Consider the following 19,513-nt stretch of genomic DNA (forward strand, 5'->3'; position numbering starts at 1 on the left):
TGTGTCATTTGAACTTTCTTTGGAAAGCTTTAGGATGTTCAATTTTTAAGGAATGTTCATTATAATTAATCACTACAGAGTAATGGGTTCCCCCCCCCTTAATTGCACTCTTGAGCTGTCACAGGTTCTCTGCAAATCCATAATGCAAGAACAGTTTCTTTCATTGAAAATGATATATAAACATGTTTGGCTTCATAGCTTTTCAAAGCACTTCTTCATCAGCCATGCTTTATTTAAAGTCTTAACTAATTCTTTAAAAGTTCATGGGGGTGATTATTACCTAGTTCAGGTATTTTAGAACTGTGTCTGCTATTAGTTAAAATAATTATTATCAGATCATTTTTCAGTAGCCTTTGTGAAAATAAATTGGCAGGCTTGTTTTCCTGACAGACAAGATGTCTAACTCTCCTACATGAATCAAAATTGGCACTAATTGGTCCTTGGTTAAGTAAGCTGTGGAAAAGCCAAGAATTGGTCCATGGAAACTAAACTACTTTCCAAGCTCAAGGTAACTAATTTGCAAAGGATTTTAGAGAAGAGCAACACATATGTATTTTTGTCAAGGGGAGCTTTGCTCTTGTTTTGTTTTTAAGATTTTATTTATTCATTTTTAGAGAGGGAAGGGAGGGAGATAGAGAGGGAGAGAAACATCAATGTGCGGTTGCTGGGTGTCATGGCCTGCAACCCAGGCATGTACCCTGACTGGGAATCGAACCTGCGACACTTTGGCCCACAGCCCACACTCAATCCACTGAGCTACGCCAGCCAGGGCTTGGAGCTTTGCTCTTGTATTACACCAAATAACAATAGAAAAATGTAATCTCATCTGAGGTAGATGATGAAACAGTTTTTATAGTTAACTATATTAAAAGGTTACTTGGGCCCCAGTGATGGCTTTGCAATCAATTATCATTTTACATTAATTTTTCTAGCATTTTTAATTCATTTTTATATTATTTTTTCTGCTTCTAAAAGTGTCTCACTTAAAGGAGATTTGAAAGCAAGTACAGCTACAGGAACTGGTCAGGTCATAGATAAAAACAGCCTAACAATATATATTGTGAGTCTGTGTGTGTGCATGTGTGTATTCCTTTGCAACGTCTCAGTTCCTTTAGGAGATTATTTTTTAAATAACAAAAGCAAGAGTTGGCCTTAGGTGGACTAGAATTCCAGGTCATTTTTATTTTCTTCTTTATACTCTTCTAAAGGGATTTTTTGGTAATGTGCATGTACTATTTTTATAAGCAAAAACATAGTTCATGTTTACGATTGTTAAGGTTTACAAAAGTAAAAATTACTGAGTTAAAAACAATTACCAAAATACTGTTTTTTCATACTTACTACATTTTTATTAGTAACTTTGATAATATTCACAAACATCAAAATGAGAAAAGCATGCAATGAGAAGCTAACTGTAATCCAAATGATTTTGATAAGCCTGAAATAAGAGTATAATAAAGGGGAAATGTTTTTTACACAATAATAAACTAGGAATGGGTACTATTGTATTACCATTTAACTAGATCTATTACTGTTCTTAATAATTATTAATGTATCAAGAAAAGAAAGAAAAAGAAAGTAAATCTTGGTGCTAACTAAAAGAAAATAATAATTATTATTATAATATGTAAAAGGTCAGTCTTTCTATTTTGTTCAGTATTGTCACTCCTTATGTAGTTTAAGGTCTAAGAATGTGCAACACGGAGCACCTTAGAACAGATCCAGTAGTATACCAAACCAGGGCCTTACTACTACAAGTATGGTCCTTAGATCATCAGTGTTGACGTCCCTTGGGAGCTTGTCAAACTTGCAGAATTTTGGTCTCCACCCAAAGCTACTGAATTATATCCTGCACCTCAACAAGATTTTATTTGAAGACAATTTGACTGCACACTAAAATTTGAGAGCTGTGACCTACAGTTAGAATTTATGTTGTCAGATATGAAGGGATAGGTAGACTCATTGCCATCCCTCTGAAATGGATCAGTAGTAAGTTTGGAGAACTTACATTATTCATTAGAAAGAAAGAATATGAAAAAATGGATTTTCATTTGAGAGTTTAGTAAGAAAATAATTAGCTACTTACTATCACTACTAAAATCCATACAAAATTTTAAAGTAAGCATAGTTATTATGAGATTGCTAGCTATTCATTGGGAAATTAAAAATAGGAACTATCATTTTCATGGGATATACTTTTTTGTCCACTTGTTATCCTTCTGAACTCTTCCCTATAACCTCAAATTTTGGTATAAGTGACCAAAATAGCAGAAATGCCAGGCTCAATTTGCCATGGCTAATCTTGGGGATACATCACAGCAGTCCTTGGATACCAGGTTATAGTGACAGGTCTAGAATGTTCAGTTTATCAGCATTTAGTGCTTTTTTAATTCATGGGGTAGTTTTTAGTTAAGGCTGGCAAATGCTTGGAAATAGAATTTTTATCCTTAGGTAGCTTTTTTGTTTTATAGAGCTGCGATACGACCTGCCAGTATCATACAAATTTCATAAAAAGAAATCAGTAAACCTCTTGAACTTTTACTATGAGTAATTATGTCTGTTATCAAATCACCCAAGTAAATGCAGAAAGCCAGACTGGGAAACAGATTATGGAATGGCCTATAATCAACAGCAAATACTCTGATGTAAGATAAACTCTTTCTCAAATACTTTGGGCAGAACAAGAAAATATAAACTCAGTTTTTGCTCTTTTACTATAGTATGTTTTATTAGTTTGTACTAATAAATTCTCATATTACAAAGGCAATTTAGTACCAGAGTCTTTCTTTTGATATTTGAATTATCTGAAATAACATAGAACTGTACATAAAAAAAAAATCCTCATTTGGATAACAAAAAACATACAAGCTAAACAACAAAAAATTTTCCTTTCTTATAGGTGGACATTGAAGTGCACCTAATTCGGTTTTCTTTTTAAAAGTCCCCAAAGACAGAAGCAGCAGAAAACCTAATTAAAGTGAACAAACAATTCATTCAGTAAACTACTGGTCTCTGGCATGGCACCATTTTCTGTTTTCTGCTGTTTGGATAAAGGTTCTTCTTTGTCTGATTCTTCTCTTGATCTTTTTACTGGCCCACATGCACCATTTTCATCACGTTCATCATCACTGTCAAATTTCATTTTCTTGCCCTGAAACTGTACTTTTCCTTTAGCAGACCCAGTCTGAGCAGTTTTCTTTCCCTTTTGTTTTCCTTTAAATCTGCAACCTTTTGACTTCCATTTGTTTAGGGATTCCTATTGATCTATGATTTTTTCATTGCTTCTTTTTCCAGATCTCCATCTAGTACTTCCCATATGACTTCTTTGTTCCTTAGCTGTAGGTTACCATTGTTAGCATCTTTGGCTTTGTCCAGTTCTTCCTTAGCTTTTTCTTTGAATAGAATTATTCATTCTTTTGCTCCTCTGGCAAAGCCTATCTATTTTATATCACCATGATTTGAGAAAAGAATGTGCAAATCTTCTCTACAGGTCTGATCATCTAGGTCCCCCCAAAATTTCAGCAAGCAGCCAATCTTTTCTTCTAAAGATTTGATTTCAGTATTTTCTGCTAACTTTTGTTTTTCTTCTTTCTCTTGTCTAGTTCGTAATTTAGCTTCCACTTTATTTTGCTTTCCATCTTCATTTTTTTTTTCTGCAAAGTAATCTTCCTTGAAAAGTACTAGCCAATCTGTCTGTACTTTTGCCCAGGGTTCTCCACAAACTTTTTAGCAGACTCAGTGCTATCAAACACAGCAAATACTGATCCCTTAAATGCTTTGTGCAATGTTCTTCTCATCTGAGTATTTAGCACTTGACCTTTATCTTCTAACCATTCTTTTATGTCATCAGGGGTTACATTGATAGGAAAGCCTTTAATATAAACATCTGTTTTTTACATCATTTTTATACTCCTCAGTCACTTCAGGGAGGGGTTTGTTTGGAGATCTTTTGATTTTGGTTTTATATTAACTTGAGTTCTGCCTTTGATTTGCTCAATGCTTCTACTATTACATTAAAGTTTGTTGTTAGGTGGTTTAACCTATTGAATTTTATCATTATTTCCAGAGGTGCCCAGCCTTCATCCAGTTCAATTTGTTCCTTTAAAAATTTGTCCCATGGCAAATTAAAGTCACCAAAGTAATGCTCAATTGGATGACCGATTTTAGTCTCCAGAGCAGCAATTTTTGATTGCCATTTTTGGCCATTGTGGCTATTTTTCAGGTCCCGGTCCAGCAGACCCAGGCCAAAGGATCACTAAGGGTAACTGCTGTGTCTCCTCTTCCCAGCGCCGCCAGCTCGCCTTGCAACACTGTTTTTAAAATGTATTAGCTGTCCAGAATCTGAGGTGTTCTTTATTAACGATTGTTAGATGTTAAGTGTTAATTGTTAATCAGATGGGCACCTTCAAAACAGCAGACTGACTTCTGAAATTGGTAGGTGGATTCAAGCAATGCAAAAATCACAACTTTGAGGATTTGATGGGCAGATAGGGCCAATATGTAGTCTACATTTTGGGGGGTAGTATCAGAAGAGGGGAAAGTGATTCATTAGAATGTGCACAAACTGTCATCAGCCTTTATGATTAAAATCTTAATTTTTCTTGCCCACATATGAATAATTCAGGAGGATAAACTTGGAGTAGGCTCACATTTGGAATATTTTCCTCCCCTGTGTTAAATTTGTTTTCATTGGTAAAGAGAAGAGTCACTGTCTTCAGAGGGCTGAGCTGGGAATAGGGCAGAAGCTACTGTGGGGCCATATGTAAAAGAGTGGACCATGCTGCACTGTGGTTTCTGTGCTTTTAGGAGAAATGACACATATGGCTTTTTCCTCCTGAGAATATAAGAAATGTCAGACTCTGGATCAGACTCATGGACTGTTCAGTGCAATGATTTTTTTTTTCTGTCCGTAGTACCACAGGATGTTTTCTAAGAAAGCATGCATATCTTCTATGATGCCAGCCTCTAAATGTTAAGGAGTGTGTCAAACATCCTGAGCTACTCTCATTAGGAACAGCATCCTTTCATTCAATGGGTGGAACTGGTATATGGAGCTTGCCAGGCCAGTCTTAAGTGAATGACTGACCAGTACGGCTTTGTTAGTTGTAAAGCATATTTTGCAAAATATCATCAGCAAAGATATTTCAAATAACTTTTTTTAAATGGTAATGTAATATCTCCTTGTTTTTTTAAGACTTATTCATTTTTAAAGATTTTATTTATTTTTAGAGAGGGAAGGGAGGGAGGGGGGGGAGAGAGAGAGAGAAACATCAATGTGCGGTTGCTGGGGGTTATGGCCTGCAACCCAGGCATGTACCCTGGCTGGGAATCAAACCTGGGACACTTTGGTTCCCAGCCCACGCTCAATCCACTGAGCTACACCAGCCAGGGCTTCCAATAACTTTTGATTCTTCTCCCTCCAGATATTTTTTTGAAGGTGAACTTACTGAAAATCAATGGAGTGAGCTATGGCCATATTGTTACAGGAAAACCCAACATTTGGTTCTGAAAATGGGGAAGAGTGGAACTAACTGTGGCATTTGCTAAGATGTGATGAACCTGAGGAAGTAAATTGGTTTTATTGGACAGGATATGACCAGGGGCAGATTTAGCTTTGAGGGTCAGGACTGTGGAGGTAATTGTGGAACCAAATGATCCAAGGTTTGGGTGGAGCCTATTCGACTTAGCCAGAACACATTTCATAGTCATTGATGCTTTCAGACAGATACCTCCTGTTTCATGTTTCAATATATCCAGATTGTTTGCTGTCTTGCTGATTAGGCTCCCGAGTAAAAGTGATACCCTTTGGTAGTGCTGCTAGTGGATTATAGGACTAAGACTTGCCTTATAGACAGACTAGGGTATATTAAACTTTGCAATTGTGAGGAGCATAATATGGACCATGTATTATAATGGCGTGGGAGGAGGGCAGTTTTTAATGCTCCTGTGTTGAGAGTCACTGCATTAGAGGATAACAGTTTTAAATGAAGCTGCATTCTAACAAGGGACCAGATAACGAGGATAAATGAAATCTGCAGACAGTCTGTAGCTTCATTTTAGCCATTATTTGTAATCTCCTACCAAATCTTTTATTGTGTAGCAAAATTGATTAATTTGCATGTATTTCTTCTCCTTGTGCCCACATGCTCTCTGATACAGGAGTGAACAAATAGAGAAAATAGACAAGAGAGGAAAGAGGATGGGGCTGAGGCCACGCAGAACTGGGGATGCATAATCCCCCAAGTGAATAATGAACCCCAGAATAATCAACCTGCCTTTTAGGGTCCTAACATTAATCTTGATGTTTAATCATTCTGGGTGATGTTAAAAACAAAAGACTGTGTAATAGCATTAATGAAAAAATCATTTGCTACGGAATGGTTGGAATAAATATGGCTTTCTTTTTAGCATGACATGAATCTATTGAACTGGTATTAATGTTCTCTCAGCACACGCAGATACAGCTCTGTTTAATTCCATATCCTCTTATCTATAAGTCCTACATTTAATTTACTACCATTCTAGTTGATTTATAGCTTTGCTTAACAAAAGTGCAGTCTTGATTAAAAGAATATTATCATAGCTGATGGACCTTGAAAGCATTTTTTTCTGAGACCTTCTAATAATTTTGAAAATGACCGCAGACTCTGATAAAACTAGATTTGCAAGTCTCCATATTTTACCCACCTGGCAGTCCTTTGGGCAGTGGTTGGGCAATGGTAGTTAGGGGTATGTTTGATGATGTAGCTTTCCCATATGCTACCTCCTTACTCATCCCAAGAAATGGAAAGTTACTGTGATAGAGTTTTAGAGCAAGTTTGCTTCAGGGAATCCCAATTCCCTAGTTAGTTGATCTCTTATCCAGCTGATAATTATAACTATAGCCTTTGCCTCTTGGGATGCTGCTGGGCTGAAGGATCTTCCAATCTGTCTAAGGGAAGATTCAATTATTACACATAAGGGTTATATTTTGGAGTTGCAGCTGTGACAAACAGATGCCTCTTTCAAAAAATAGAGCATTAGTTTTGGTGCTCATTTCAGTGGAGATGACTTAATTTGCAAAGTCAGTGATTTCCACAGATTGGCCAGATTTGGTCGGTCTCCATAGCAGGCCATTTTACACTCTCCTGTCTTGATTGCACAGTATGACTATTTGGTGGCATCTGTGTCCTAGGAGTAAGGAAAATGCTGTTGTTCAACAGGTGACAAAAAGCTATAATACTTTGATTTCGTTTACAGCATTATTACCATTGTCCTGATTCCAGTAGTTGAAAAAAGGGACTGACTCTGGTTAGGGCTTTATACCTTTGCATAATACATTTTTTACCTGTGAAATACGTTATTTCTCACAAAGGATTCACTTTAAAATCATCATACTTGCAGTTCAATTTACAGGAGCTTTCAATTGTTCAGAATCATAGGAACACAGAATAGAACTTAAAATTGTAAATGTGGCACTAATTCAAAATGGAAGAAATCTGATTTTTTAAATATCAAATTTGATATTGGGTGCCTTCTCAAAATACAATAGTGGCTCAATTTTATTTGTGAATAAGTCCATTTCTATTTTGGTGAACATATCTTTCCAGTTTGGTCTTAGCGAGATATTATTCACATACCATAAAATTGGTCTTAGACTTTTAATTGTTAAGTTACTAGGTTTTAAAATCTCTGAAATTTTTGTTGGAGAAAGAATTTATGTTTCTAAATCACCTTCAATTTGCCAAAATCACTTTTTTCAATACACAGCTACAGTTTATCAGAGCTCAACTGATTAGTACAGGTTATCTAGTTAACCTAGAATAAAAATCAGTGGGGAGTTTTCTTTTTTCAAACTGTATACTTGCTGAAACACGAAACTTCCTAAAATTCTGATAAGCTTTGCAGTCCCCTCCCTCATTCCCACCCCATACCAGTTAGACACCACTGACATAGTCTAACATTCTCATGCCATGGATAGGGAAACATTCTTCCTCCCACAATTTTTATTAGAAACCTCAATAAGCACCAAAATTCTTTTTCAATTTTAACATGATGGATTTTTATAAATTGAGCTAGAGATGCAAAATTCACTTCAGTGAATGATGGGAGCAGAAATTATTTATACTGGGTATTTTTAAAAACAAATTATGAAGGATGTGATAATGTTAAAGGAAAGATTTCAAAGTCACAGATCAGAAAGTCAGTATATAGAAGCTATTGCAAATTTGTTACTATCTCAGTACTGTGTCAGGCACTGGGGAGATTAGTAGATGTCCTTTGTCCTGGAAATGCCTGATAGCTAAGTATTCATATTTCCTCTCAGCTGTCCACAGTCATTCCCCACAGGGGATGGGAGGCCTGATTGTGTTAGTTTCTAAACAGCTGCCCTGATTGCATTTTCAGCAAAAGGAGATTCATGAGAATACTGATATTAAATAGATAGAAGAAATAGCCAAAGAGATAGAAGAGATAGGCTTGAATAAAAAAACATAAACTGCTCAGAAGATATGACAGACTCTAATGGATGGGTGGATTAAGACCTGGGGGAGAAACGAAATGGATTTTCCAGAGGACTTTTTATTCCCTGAAAGATTAGAAATTTTTAGCCTAAGGGCAGAAGAAGCAAAATAAGTTTTTATGGACCTCCTTTCCTCTTCTAGACCTTCACAACCATGCAGACAGAAAGAGTAAAGGTCTGATTTCAGTCATCTGCCCTCAAAAGAAGCCTCCTTCCTGGGTAAAAAGATTTATCTGACCTTACATCTTCCCTCTAGTACCTTGGACGACCTTGCACTTGGGCACCATGATCTAAAGCAGTCATAGATTTGGGAGAACAGAATGGAATTGTTAAGCTTTTGAAATTTCATTTTTATTATCAATCTTTACAAGCATTGTAGTTTTTATGATCTTTAGCTGTATATACACTATTCTATGTCAGATATATAAAGGACAGATTCCTTTTGATTGGATACTAATCACAGAAAAAGTACATTACTTTTTAAAAACATTGGCAAGCAATTGCCCACACTGCCTTAGAAGACCATCTTGTTTAGGGCATCACCAAAAGTTTGTTTCACATTAAAAAAAAAGTTAGATAAGAAACTGCACAAATTCCCTGCTCTAAGTAACAGAAACTTTTATTGCTCTTAAGTTTAGAAATAGCGTGTGAGGGCAGTGATGCTGATAGATAGTGAGGGCTTGTCACTGGCCTACTTTAAGCCATAACACATTGTTTTAAGAAAACCTATATGTAATGAGTGATCATGTAAGATCTGGTTGTTGTTGTTTTTCAGTCTGATCTGTGTTGCTTATCTATCAATAATTTAAGATTATATATGTCTTATTCTACACATAACCCCAGAATGGTTGTTCTGATCCCACACAGAATAGCAAAGAGAGGCACATGCTGGCATATACACGTCAATGTTTTCAGTCTCCATGGCTATCATTATGGCTTTCAAACCCAAAGCAAATACTTGAATTATGACAGTCTAGTCTCTTTAAGAGATGAGGCAGTTTGGGAAGGGAGTCAGTAGCTCCAGAAGTTTCAGAACTTAATTTGAATTGGTGATTGTTCCTGAAAACAGAATAGTTGTTTGCTGATTTCTCTAAAGTCAGTTCCCTTGGTCAAGTTCCTTATTTGTCATGAGTCATAATTTGGGAGTGGGGGCAGGATTCTTGCCATGAACTGTTTTAATCTACACAAAATATTAGAATTGTTGTTCTGGTTCCAAATAGAATAGCGTAGCCCAGTGCATATTTGGCACATACAAATCAATGTGTTCAGTCTCCATGGCCATAATAATGGCATTTAAACCCAAACTCAATACTTTGGAAAGAAAAAAACTGATGTGCCCTTCCAAAAACAAGGGGAAAAGGAAGAACTGCATTCTCTTGGAAGTAAAATTATAACTTTTTCTTTCTATTTCTATGAAGAACACTGTACTAATAAAACTGCCAATTTCTTTCAGGTGGGTGTACATGGCATTAGAATAGAATTCATCAATGAAAAAGGATCAAAACGCACCGCCACCTACCTACCGGAGGTTGCAAAGGAGCAAGGTCATTCTTGTACTTTATTTCATGTGATCTGGTGAAGAATTTAAACAAATGTACAAATTGAAATGCAACATCTGACCTTGCAGTTATGTCTGATAATTTATCAATGTCAAATTATAAGAAATGACTCTTCCATCACTGACACTGCAATGTCTGTATGAAATCGGTGAATTACACAGAAGTTGAATTTCTGCACTAAAGTTTGACAGTGAAAACAGACCAATGTATAATTTCAAAAAAGCAAAGACTTGTAAAAAGCTGGGTGTTATCTTAAGCAACAGTTTGCTACAAATTGAAGAGCTATTTTCCCTATACCCTTGTATGGTATAAATAAGCCTTTTGTTTGACAGTCAGCCACACAGTTCATTGTCAGCATCAAACATTTCATTCTTAAGTGGTTGTCATTACTCATCCTGCTATTTTTAAGATTGTAGGTTTCCCATTAAGGTTAGGAACATTGAGAATACATGAAGTAGTGTTTTATATATTTGGTCTGTACTTCCTAATCAACATTTTTCTATTGTGCAGAAAAAAACACAAACCTTTATGAACCACCGCTGTAACACAAAATAACTTTCCACTCTGTAGTATTTTGTCCTTTGTAGCTACTACTAAATTCTAGTTTCATGCTCATTGAAATGAATATTTCTTCTTTGCTTTATAGAGCTTTTTTCTCATCATATAGTATTTGTAATTTGGTTTTCCCATGTTTAGATCATAAATGTCAGATACATAACAGCAAAACCTCCACACAAGAGAATTAATCTTGAAGGCAGCTATCTGAAGATTTATTTGAGTTACTTTAAAAAATGTCTTAATCCTATAGTTCCATTGACTTTGTAAAGCATACATAACAGATAGAGGGCCTTGGACATTAGTATGCCATGCCATGTCAGAACCAATAAAAATGCCCTTGATTATACCCAAATACACTTGATTGACAACAAAAGATACCTTTAGGAACAGCAGTTACCATGTGGGAGTCCTAAAGACCACTGAGTTGGCACAATGACATTTTGACTTTTCCCTTCCTTTTAAAGATACTGTTTTTAGAGGAGAGTACAATGTTTGTGGTTTATTACTGATATGTGACGGAGCAGTTACTGCCAGCCTCCTTCCCTCCAAACATGGTTGAGATAAAGAAGCCATTGCTGTTACCTACCATAGCCATCATGGATAGCTAGAATTTAAGCTAGAAGCAGGTGGTGAAACCTGCTTCTGTATAGAATGAAATCTTGGCTCTTCTGTGTGGCTTTTAGGACCAAAAGGTGTTTTTTACATGTGCTTGACTGTATTTTATCTGATCTGCTCTCTGCAGGATGGGACCATATTCAGACCATAGACTCCTTACTGAGGAAAGGAGGATACAAAGCTCCGATTACTAATGAATTTAGGAAAACCATAAAACTGACCAGGTACAGAAGGCATTTTCTAGTGCAAGGATAACCAGTACATTTTGATACATATGCTTATAAGCCTTTGATATGTTTTTTTTTTATCTCTCTAACTATACTTGATTCTCTTTTCTGAAACAGGGTGGAAATGCATAGCGGGGCCCTACTGAGGGTGGATACAGTGGAACTGTGCTTGGCAGTAAAGCTTGTACAATGTATGAGCCCAACCTTCCCATCTTTATTTTAGCTCTGTGTGATTACTCTGGCTTTATATAAGCAAATCATTTGGACCTTTACACTACATTATTGAAGAAATTTACCTGAATTAGCTGTTGGCTAGCTTTTGACATGGCTTAGAACCCCAGGATTATGATAAGCAGTCCTCAAATTTGAATTTTAGCTTAGAATTTTGGCAGTGATAGAAGTTTCCCATGAAAGCTTGCTGAAATATACAATTAGGCTAGACTCACAAATGCTAAATAAACTTCTGCATGGGATAATAGAGATACTTGTTTTAAAAGGAAAATATCAAACATTTTAGGAAAATGGGTTGTGGTTTCCATTTATTTTAATTCCATAAAACCACATTGAGTGCCTACCATCTAAAAATGGACTCTCTCCTCAGTTCTGAGCAGTTACAAATTTGAAAATGCCTCTATCTCTGCTCTCCCTGAGTCTACAGTGTAATAGAAGGGCATGTACAAAAGCAATTTTTAATATAAGAATGTGATGGATGATATGAGTTCATAAAGTGGGGGAGGGGGAAGTCCAGGAGGGTTGGGGGTAACAGAACAATTTCAAGGAGGAGGTAGATTTGAACCTAGACTTAAAAAATAGGTGGAATATTTGACAGGCAGAGTGTGGGGGAGGAAAAGGATTGCCTAAAAGAAAACTTCGTGAGTCAGTGCATGTAGGTGGCCTAGAACCAATACTGAGCAGGTTCTGAGGAATGTTCAATAGTGCAATTTGGCCAGTCTTTCAGTGTACGTATGGAAGGTGGTCATTAGAGGAGCATGTGGGAAAGAAGGTAGATTGGATCAGATCATAAGGCTTTTGAGTTCCAGACAAAGAAGTTTAGACCTGATTCTATAGGCAGTTGGTAGCCATTGAAGGGTTTTAAAAACAGATGGATTTAGGGAGGTATAAGATTAGAATTGGAAGCAGAAAATGAGATAGAAGACTTTGCCATTATCTAAGAATCTCTGCCAGCAATCCCAAGGGGGTGAAATGGGAGCCTTAACAAGAGCTGTGGCAGTCAGATGGGAAGAAAGGAGGGAAAAGAAAATATTGTGGAAGCAATGGAAGGACTTGGTCATTATTCAGAAGTAGGAAAGAAGAACGAATCAAAGCTTTACTCTACATAAAAGGGATCAAGGTGATCCCTTTAACCAAGAGAGGACCCACAGGAGGAGAGTCACATTTATGCATTGATTCTGGATTTCAGGTGTGTTCTGGGATATCTGTATGTTAATGTCCAGTATGTTACTGAATACGTGTGTAGAGTTCATGGACAGAGATGGTGACTAGGGATCATCTGTAAAGAGGACATAGTTGAAGCTGTGAGGATAGGGTTCATTGAACAGGGACAGAGCATAGGGTCAAAAGGACTGAAGGTAGAAATGTAGGAAAATCCTGCAAGGCAGGGATAGGATGAGTACTCATAAGGAGCAGTCTGAGAGGCAGGGAAAAGGACCAGGAGTGTGTGGAGTTGCAGAACTCATGGCATGAAAGAACTTCACAAAGAGGGTACTGAGTAGTACCATAATGAAGATGTCAGCAGCAGGAGGAGTGGCCTTCTGAAAGAGCAGTGTCCATGGAAGAACCACCTGTAAAATTATCTCCAAGGTCCCTCCTAGCTCTGACACTGTCATGTCACCTATTTCTTAATGTTAACTTTGTCTCTTCCCTGACTTTCTTTCAGGTACCGTAGTGAAAAGATGACCCTGAGCTATGCTGAATACCTTGCTCATCGCCAGCATCATCATTTCCAAAATGGCATTGGGCATCCCCTTCCACCATACAACCATTATTCCTGACAATGAGCCGCACAACCAGTCACTGGGCCTCTCTGCAGACCTCTTCCCAGTAGATCCTACCCCTTCTTGGTCTAGCTATCTCTTTTACTGTACCATTTTATGATGATAGTTTCCGTTGCCATGGTGAAATTTTGACATAGTTAAGATCATCATGGTAACGGGTAGGAAAATGGCATTCATTAAGAAGATCAACTTCTATTATTTTAGATCATTTTTTTGCAGCATATATCACTTTGGGGGGTTTCTTTCCTTATAATATCATATAGAAGTTTGCTTTGCTATGTCAGTCAGATTTCTATCTTTCTGTTCATCTTGCCTTCATTTCCAGTCTTCTTTCCTTCATTCTTTCTTGCCTCTCTCCCCTCCCTTTTCTTTTTCTTTTTTTTTTTTTTTTTTGACTGTGGATGGAAGAAATTGTGCAGTTTTTAAGGATTTTGCTTAGGTTTGTCTTTAATTTTCCTTAGTAAGGTAATTTTTCATAGCTGAATTTGGGAGTAATTTATATGAAATTCAGGTATTTGTACGTTACTCTTGAATTTGTTGAAAATTAATTTTGTTATGAGAGCTTAGTATGTGGGTCTTCACTCCTTAAGTATATGTTTTTACCATGGTTAAATATATGAACTTTAGTTATAGTGTAAAACATTTGAAGGTTCATGATAGAGCTTGTCACAGAGAGTGAGAAATGAATCATTTATGCCATTGTGCTGGTTAGCATAGGACAGACTGCCTCATCACTTTATTAGAACCAACTTACAAACTGAAACACTGTCTTAAGAAAGTACAAGGTACCTTTCACATATGTGTAGGAATCGTTTTCAAAAGCAGCAAATATCAGGAAGAGAGCAGATACAGAATTTAGTGCCTTTGAGAAGAATATAAGTGGAATTAAAGAGGGGTTAGGAAAAAAGGCAATTTAGAGAAATATTCTTGTAAACTCATACTGTTTCTATATTGTGGAACAACAGATTGGACAAATTACTTTCTCTTAAGTATTTTTTTAAGCTGAAAAAATTATTTTGAGCAAATAACCAAAAAGAGACATGTGTCTATTGTGTATTAATTTCAACTTGTTAGCTTTAGGTTTCAGTGAGTCATGATTGGCCAGAGACAATTTTAGCTACCATATAAAGGAATGGTAAAGATAACCTAGTGAAACAAAAGTTCATATATGCCATGATTTCAGATGTTTGTAATGGGGACAATACTGGAGTTTTAGAAATACTATAAAATAGCTTGAATCTCTTTCTGCACTACATACTTTTGATAGAAACACATTTACTATGTTGATATTATGTTACACCTATAAAAATGGAGTTGGCATTTAGAGATGATGTAGTTGTTAGTGCTGAGATCATTTGCAGGGTTAGGCTTCCCATGATTCAGTCAGAGAACTTCCTAGTGTCAGTAGGAGGTCTGTATGTATATCCCTAGGAAAAATGACAGAGGATTTTGGAGAAAGATTACCTTCAATTTATGGTAGTAAATGTGTGTATGTGTGTGTGTGTGCACGCGCACGTGTACACTTTTTTTTTCAAACAGGAAACCAATATATCAAGTGATGAATATAAGTATTGTGCAGAATATATAGTTTAAAAATATGAGATGTCACTGACTATCAAATGGCATATCTTATACATATAGTTGCTGTGACAAGTGACAGACTGCTAGTTCAGAATTCCAAAACCTTTTTGTAGTTTGTGAGATAATTGGCTAAATTCCTTTTGCTTGCCGTTGTGGCAAAGCAAATTGCTTTAGCTTTTGGTAAGATTTCTTACAAGTTTGTTGGTATTCCTTCATCCACAGCATCTGTTGTTGAAACAACCATCTTCAGTTGTGATGCCTTAACTAAGAAGCCAGTTGTTAGCCTGAAATGCAATCTTGGTAGCCAGTTCCATTGAACGTAGAGATCAGTCAGACAATGCTAGTTGTTGGATTTTAGAAGGGAATTTTGAGTCCTTTCATTTGTACATGGGAGCATTTTGGAGCAGATTAGTCTTTCAGTATAAAAACAAGTGGCTACCTGATGGAAACTTTTTCTTGCCCTTTTAGGGGAACTGAGCACAAGCTGAATGATATTGTCTGCTGCAAAAAAAGTAAAACAAACTGAGGAGAGACAAAATAGACCAATATTGATCCATCTTATCCATCATCTCATCAGTTCAACAGGCTCCTCATCCTGGTTGAGCTCATGGTTAGAAGTTTTTTCTAAAGAAAAGATCTACTACATACATATATGTGTATACATATACTTACACATACATACATACATATGTGTGTTTATGTATTTAACGGTGCTAATCAATCTTGAGCAGGACACGTGACTGGTCATGCAGACTCTAAAATCATATCAGATTTTTAAAATTTCTTGATATATGCAGATGTTATACAGATTTTCTTACCAGTGTAATAATGTTGTACTGAAGAAATAACCATCCTGCAGGCTTCAGAGGATGAGGTCAGCAATATTTCCCACCATGGCTTGGGGAAAAAGGATAGTTTTGTCTCCTTTTGTATTCAAATTAATGCACAGTGCATTTTTGTCTCTAAGTAGCTGTTGACTAAAAGATTTTGTAGTGTAAAGGTGTTCTACAAACTAACAGCGTGCTTCAAACAAATGCTAGACGCTCACCTTTGTTGTATATTACAAAATGTTAAATAAGTGGTTTGAATTACCTTTGAACATGTTGAAATATGTAGCATGTGTTTTTAACTCCGACAAAGATTCTAATTGCACAGGTTGTGTTCTAGCCAGTTGTGGTTTATTTGTTCAGAAACACAAATGTGAATTGCACTCATCACCAGTATATTGTATAAGTTCAGTGATCTTTAAACAGCTCAGAAGTAATACTTGAACTTCATTTGAGTAGCACAAAGTTTACATAGCCCCCCTTTTAAATGTTAATTAGTTCCATTTATGTTTTCCATTTTCAAGTGCAACTGGGTATTTTTCCTCTTGGAAAATAGTATGCATTTTACTTTGATATGTAGCAAAAGGCTTCCATTTCTGGAAGGGTTTTCTTGTTCTTAAACAAGGTCAGCCAGGTACCAGATTCTAAAAGAACAACCCCCCCCCCATTAAGTGGCCTTCTGACTGCACGAGAATGTGCTACTACTCTTTCCAGTCCCCTTTACTATGAAAGGTCGATGTAATTGATGGAGAAGTGCAAGGCTTGCTCTTTTCCCCCACCCCACTTAAAGCAGTTACAAGATTTTCAGCCCCGTGCATACAGTCCCAATGCCCACCACACCAGGAATTTGTATACTGGCCTCTTTTTATGTCTTCAAATGTGCAGAAAATTTGAAACTGTCACCTGGAATAGGTTCCATCTCTTGTGTGTGTTAGATCAAACCAAAGAAGCCCCCAGCCATGCCCAAATGCTGCTCCAAGAGCCTGCCTTCCAGTCCTTACAAAACCTTGCAGGATTAAATGTGTTAACTTTTTTATTTTTGTACAGTTTCTAAGTGATTTTTGCTAGTGGTGTTAAATTGAATTAAGTTTATTTGGGGGTGGGAACACCTCCTCCATTTAAATAAACTGGTGACTTTCCTTTTATTTTTTAAAAGCAGAAACCCATTGTGTGCCTCTCGATTTAAGGGTTTCTGATTACATTATTCTTAAGACCAGCATTTATCCTTTATATACAAAGATATGTTTTTCTTGTTTTTTATTACTGTTTCAGAAGAAAATAAACCTTTTATTTTGCTCTAGACCCAGTAACTGCGCTGGTACATAGAAGCACTGAGAAAACACTTTTGTAACCACCTCTGACTGTTTTTGTATATCAAAGTTGATTACTTTTGAAATATTTGGATCTAGTTTCTAAGTTATTTTAGTGTTTTATATGTTCCCCCAAATCACTTTGAATTGGTCACCAGCATAATGAATATTTGGTGATGTCATGATCAAACTTGTAATGAGCAAAAGCTACCTGGAGTAGCTTTTCCTTCTTTCTTAGGAACCTGTGTTTTGATTACAGTATGACATCACAGATTACCTGAACCCCCTTCGAGTATAACTAGATACTTCTTCCACATTAATTGCTTAATAGTTTGATGAAACTATTGGAAATGGGCATTTTATATGACATGTATGGCTTTAAAATATTTAAAATGAGCAAAAGGAAAAATGAGAAGGTTTATGTGGGTCTGGTAGGTATGGCTGTGGAAAGATATTGCAGTAGTTTTGACACTATTGTTATTACCTTTAATATCATTTACCCAATAAAATGTTAAAACTGAGTTACCATTTGTTGTTTCTTTCTTTAACCTGCCTCATCATAGGTTGTTGGTCTTGTGGGTACCTCTTATTAAAACATTCACAGATGAAGACTTTGAAATAATATACTTTGGAACTGGCATTGATTTCTTTCCAAACTAGCAGTTGGAACACCTCACCTGCCTGCAGCTGCTCCCTACCGTATGATTTGCCTGCATCTTGCCTAGCCCTGAACCCTGGACTGGTGAGGTAGTCTATCCTTTATTGGACAATCTACCCTGGTCATGGATCTGAGACAAGCAGATCCATGAATTTCTGGGGCAGCTTAGTTATGCTTAAGCCTGTTCCAGATGTCTTCCAGATCTTCATGTTATTGGGTCTTACCCCTTGGTAAACTGGTTCACAGCAGTAGCTGTGCCATCCAGTGAAACCACCTGATGAGGTAGAAAGCCTTTCTTTTGCCATCAAGTCTGACATTTTCTCAGTACAGGATAGAATCTGAAAAAGCTGGTACACGTTCATACACATACTTGACATACCACATACTTGTACTTATTACCTGTTACTTTTCCAGTTTCAGAGTGGGATGAGGTGAATGAAGTCTTCAGAACTTGAGCTTGGGGGAAATATCAGTATATATGGCAGACTTTCAAGGGCCAGAGAAGATACATGGTTTAAATAGTGGTCTACTAAGGCAGCCATCTGCTCAATGTTTACCCAGATTCATCATTCAATATAAGTGGCACATAGGATTTTTAAAGTGATTTAGACAATATTAGGTTCAGGTAGAATGGCGTTATTTAATGAGCCCATGGCTTTCATTTTTATAGCATTAGTGGTGAATTCAGTGGTCTGGACAGATTTCAGCTTCAGTGATCACATTGTACCTACCTAAATTCTCCTCAGAGTTTCAGCATTTCCTCTTTAGATTTCATGCCCCACTGGGCACCTTTCAAATAGCTCACTGCTCCAGAGGGCAAGCATGGCTATGTGGGATGAGATGGTTGCTCTGTGTTGATGGAAAATAACATCATGTCAGTGTGAGCTGGGGAAAGTCTGTTGCGAGGAAATCACACCTTGATGCAGAGCTGTCAGTCAGGAGAGTCAGTGAATGGGTTCTCTCACTTTGTGCAGCTCTGACTGCATGAGCTGAGACAAGTGAGGATTTGGGCTAAGCGCTGATGGCTTCCCATCTCTTTGCCCAGGCTTTTCACCTGCAGGTGTAGTTTAGCGGGAGGGCACAACTGAAGCAGGCCTTGGGCATACTGCTTTAGCCACTACATTAAAAAGCCTTTTGTGATCCTATAGTCCATGGTACATTCTCCTGTTCCTACCCCAAGCTTATTCAAGAAAGCTTTCAAGAATCACAGGAAACTGCCTTAACTGGTAAGCACTATTCTGAAGCAACCCTATTTCTTCATCCCAAGAACTTGATTACACCTGTGTTTAAAATGACTCAATATATTATGTTCAGAGTGTATATTGACTGTATTTCAAATTGATTAAATGGACTGACCCAGAGGGCATGTACTTCATATAAACAAATACTGACCTGCACCTGCTGATTGCCATCATGACAGACGATCACATTAGTTTGAAAGAGGTTAGATGTAGGATGCTCTAAGTCTGGAGCACATGCTGGGTTGCTGGGTAGTGGCTACATTACATGCCTCTGCACTCACTGCCAGCCCTGGTGTCCTTGAGTTGACGCTCCCAACAGGCAAGTCACAAGAACTATAAATTTGTTCAGCCTTTAGTCTCCCTCTGTGGTGAAAGAACCTCTGCTATTTAATCAAAGTCTTACCTGGCCCCTCAGTATGTCA

The 19,513-nt window shown here is 37.1% G+C and overlaps 1 protein-coding gene and 1 pseudogene across 1 annotated transcript in view; one reads left to right on the forward strand and one right to left on the reverse strand.

Moving 5' to 3' along the window:
• AMMECR1 (AMMECR nuclear protein 1) overlaps nt 1-17,713 on the forward strand; it is a 136,371-nt gene extending 118,658 nt beyond the window's left edge. The window contains exons 4-6 of the mRNA XM_028522275.2: nt 9,954-10,044; nt 11,360-11,456; nt 13,357-17,713. Of these exons, the coding sequence (XP_028378076.1) occupies nt 9,954-10,044; nt 11,360-11,456; nt 13,357-13,471 (303 nt within the window). The 3' untranslated portion in view covers nt 13,472-17,713. The remainder of the gene's footprint in view (nt 1-9,953; nt 10,045-11,359; nt 11,457-13,356) is intronic.
• On the reverse strand, nt 2,898-4,252 carry LOC114504812 (annotated as a pseudogene).
• Nucleotides 17,714-19,513: the final 1,800 nt, after the last annotated feature.

This window comes from Phyllostomus discolor, chromosome X (assembly GCF_004126475.2).
Source record: "Phyllostomus discolor isolate MPI-MPIP mPhyDis1 chromosome X, mPhyDis1.pri.v3, whole genome shotgun sequence".
Classification (NCBI taxonomy): Eukaryota; Metazoa; Chordata; class Mammalia; order Chiroptera; family Phyllostomidae; genus Phyllostomus; species Phyllostomus discolor.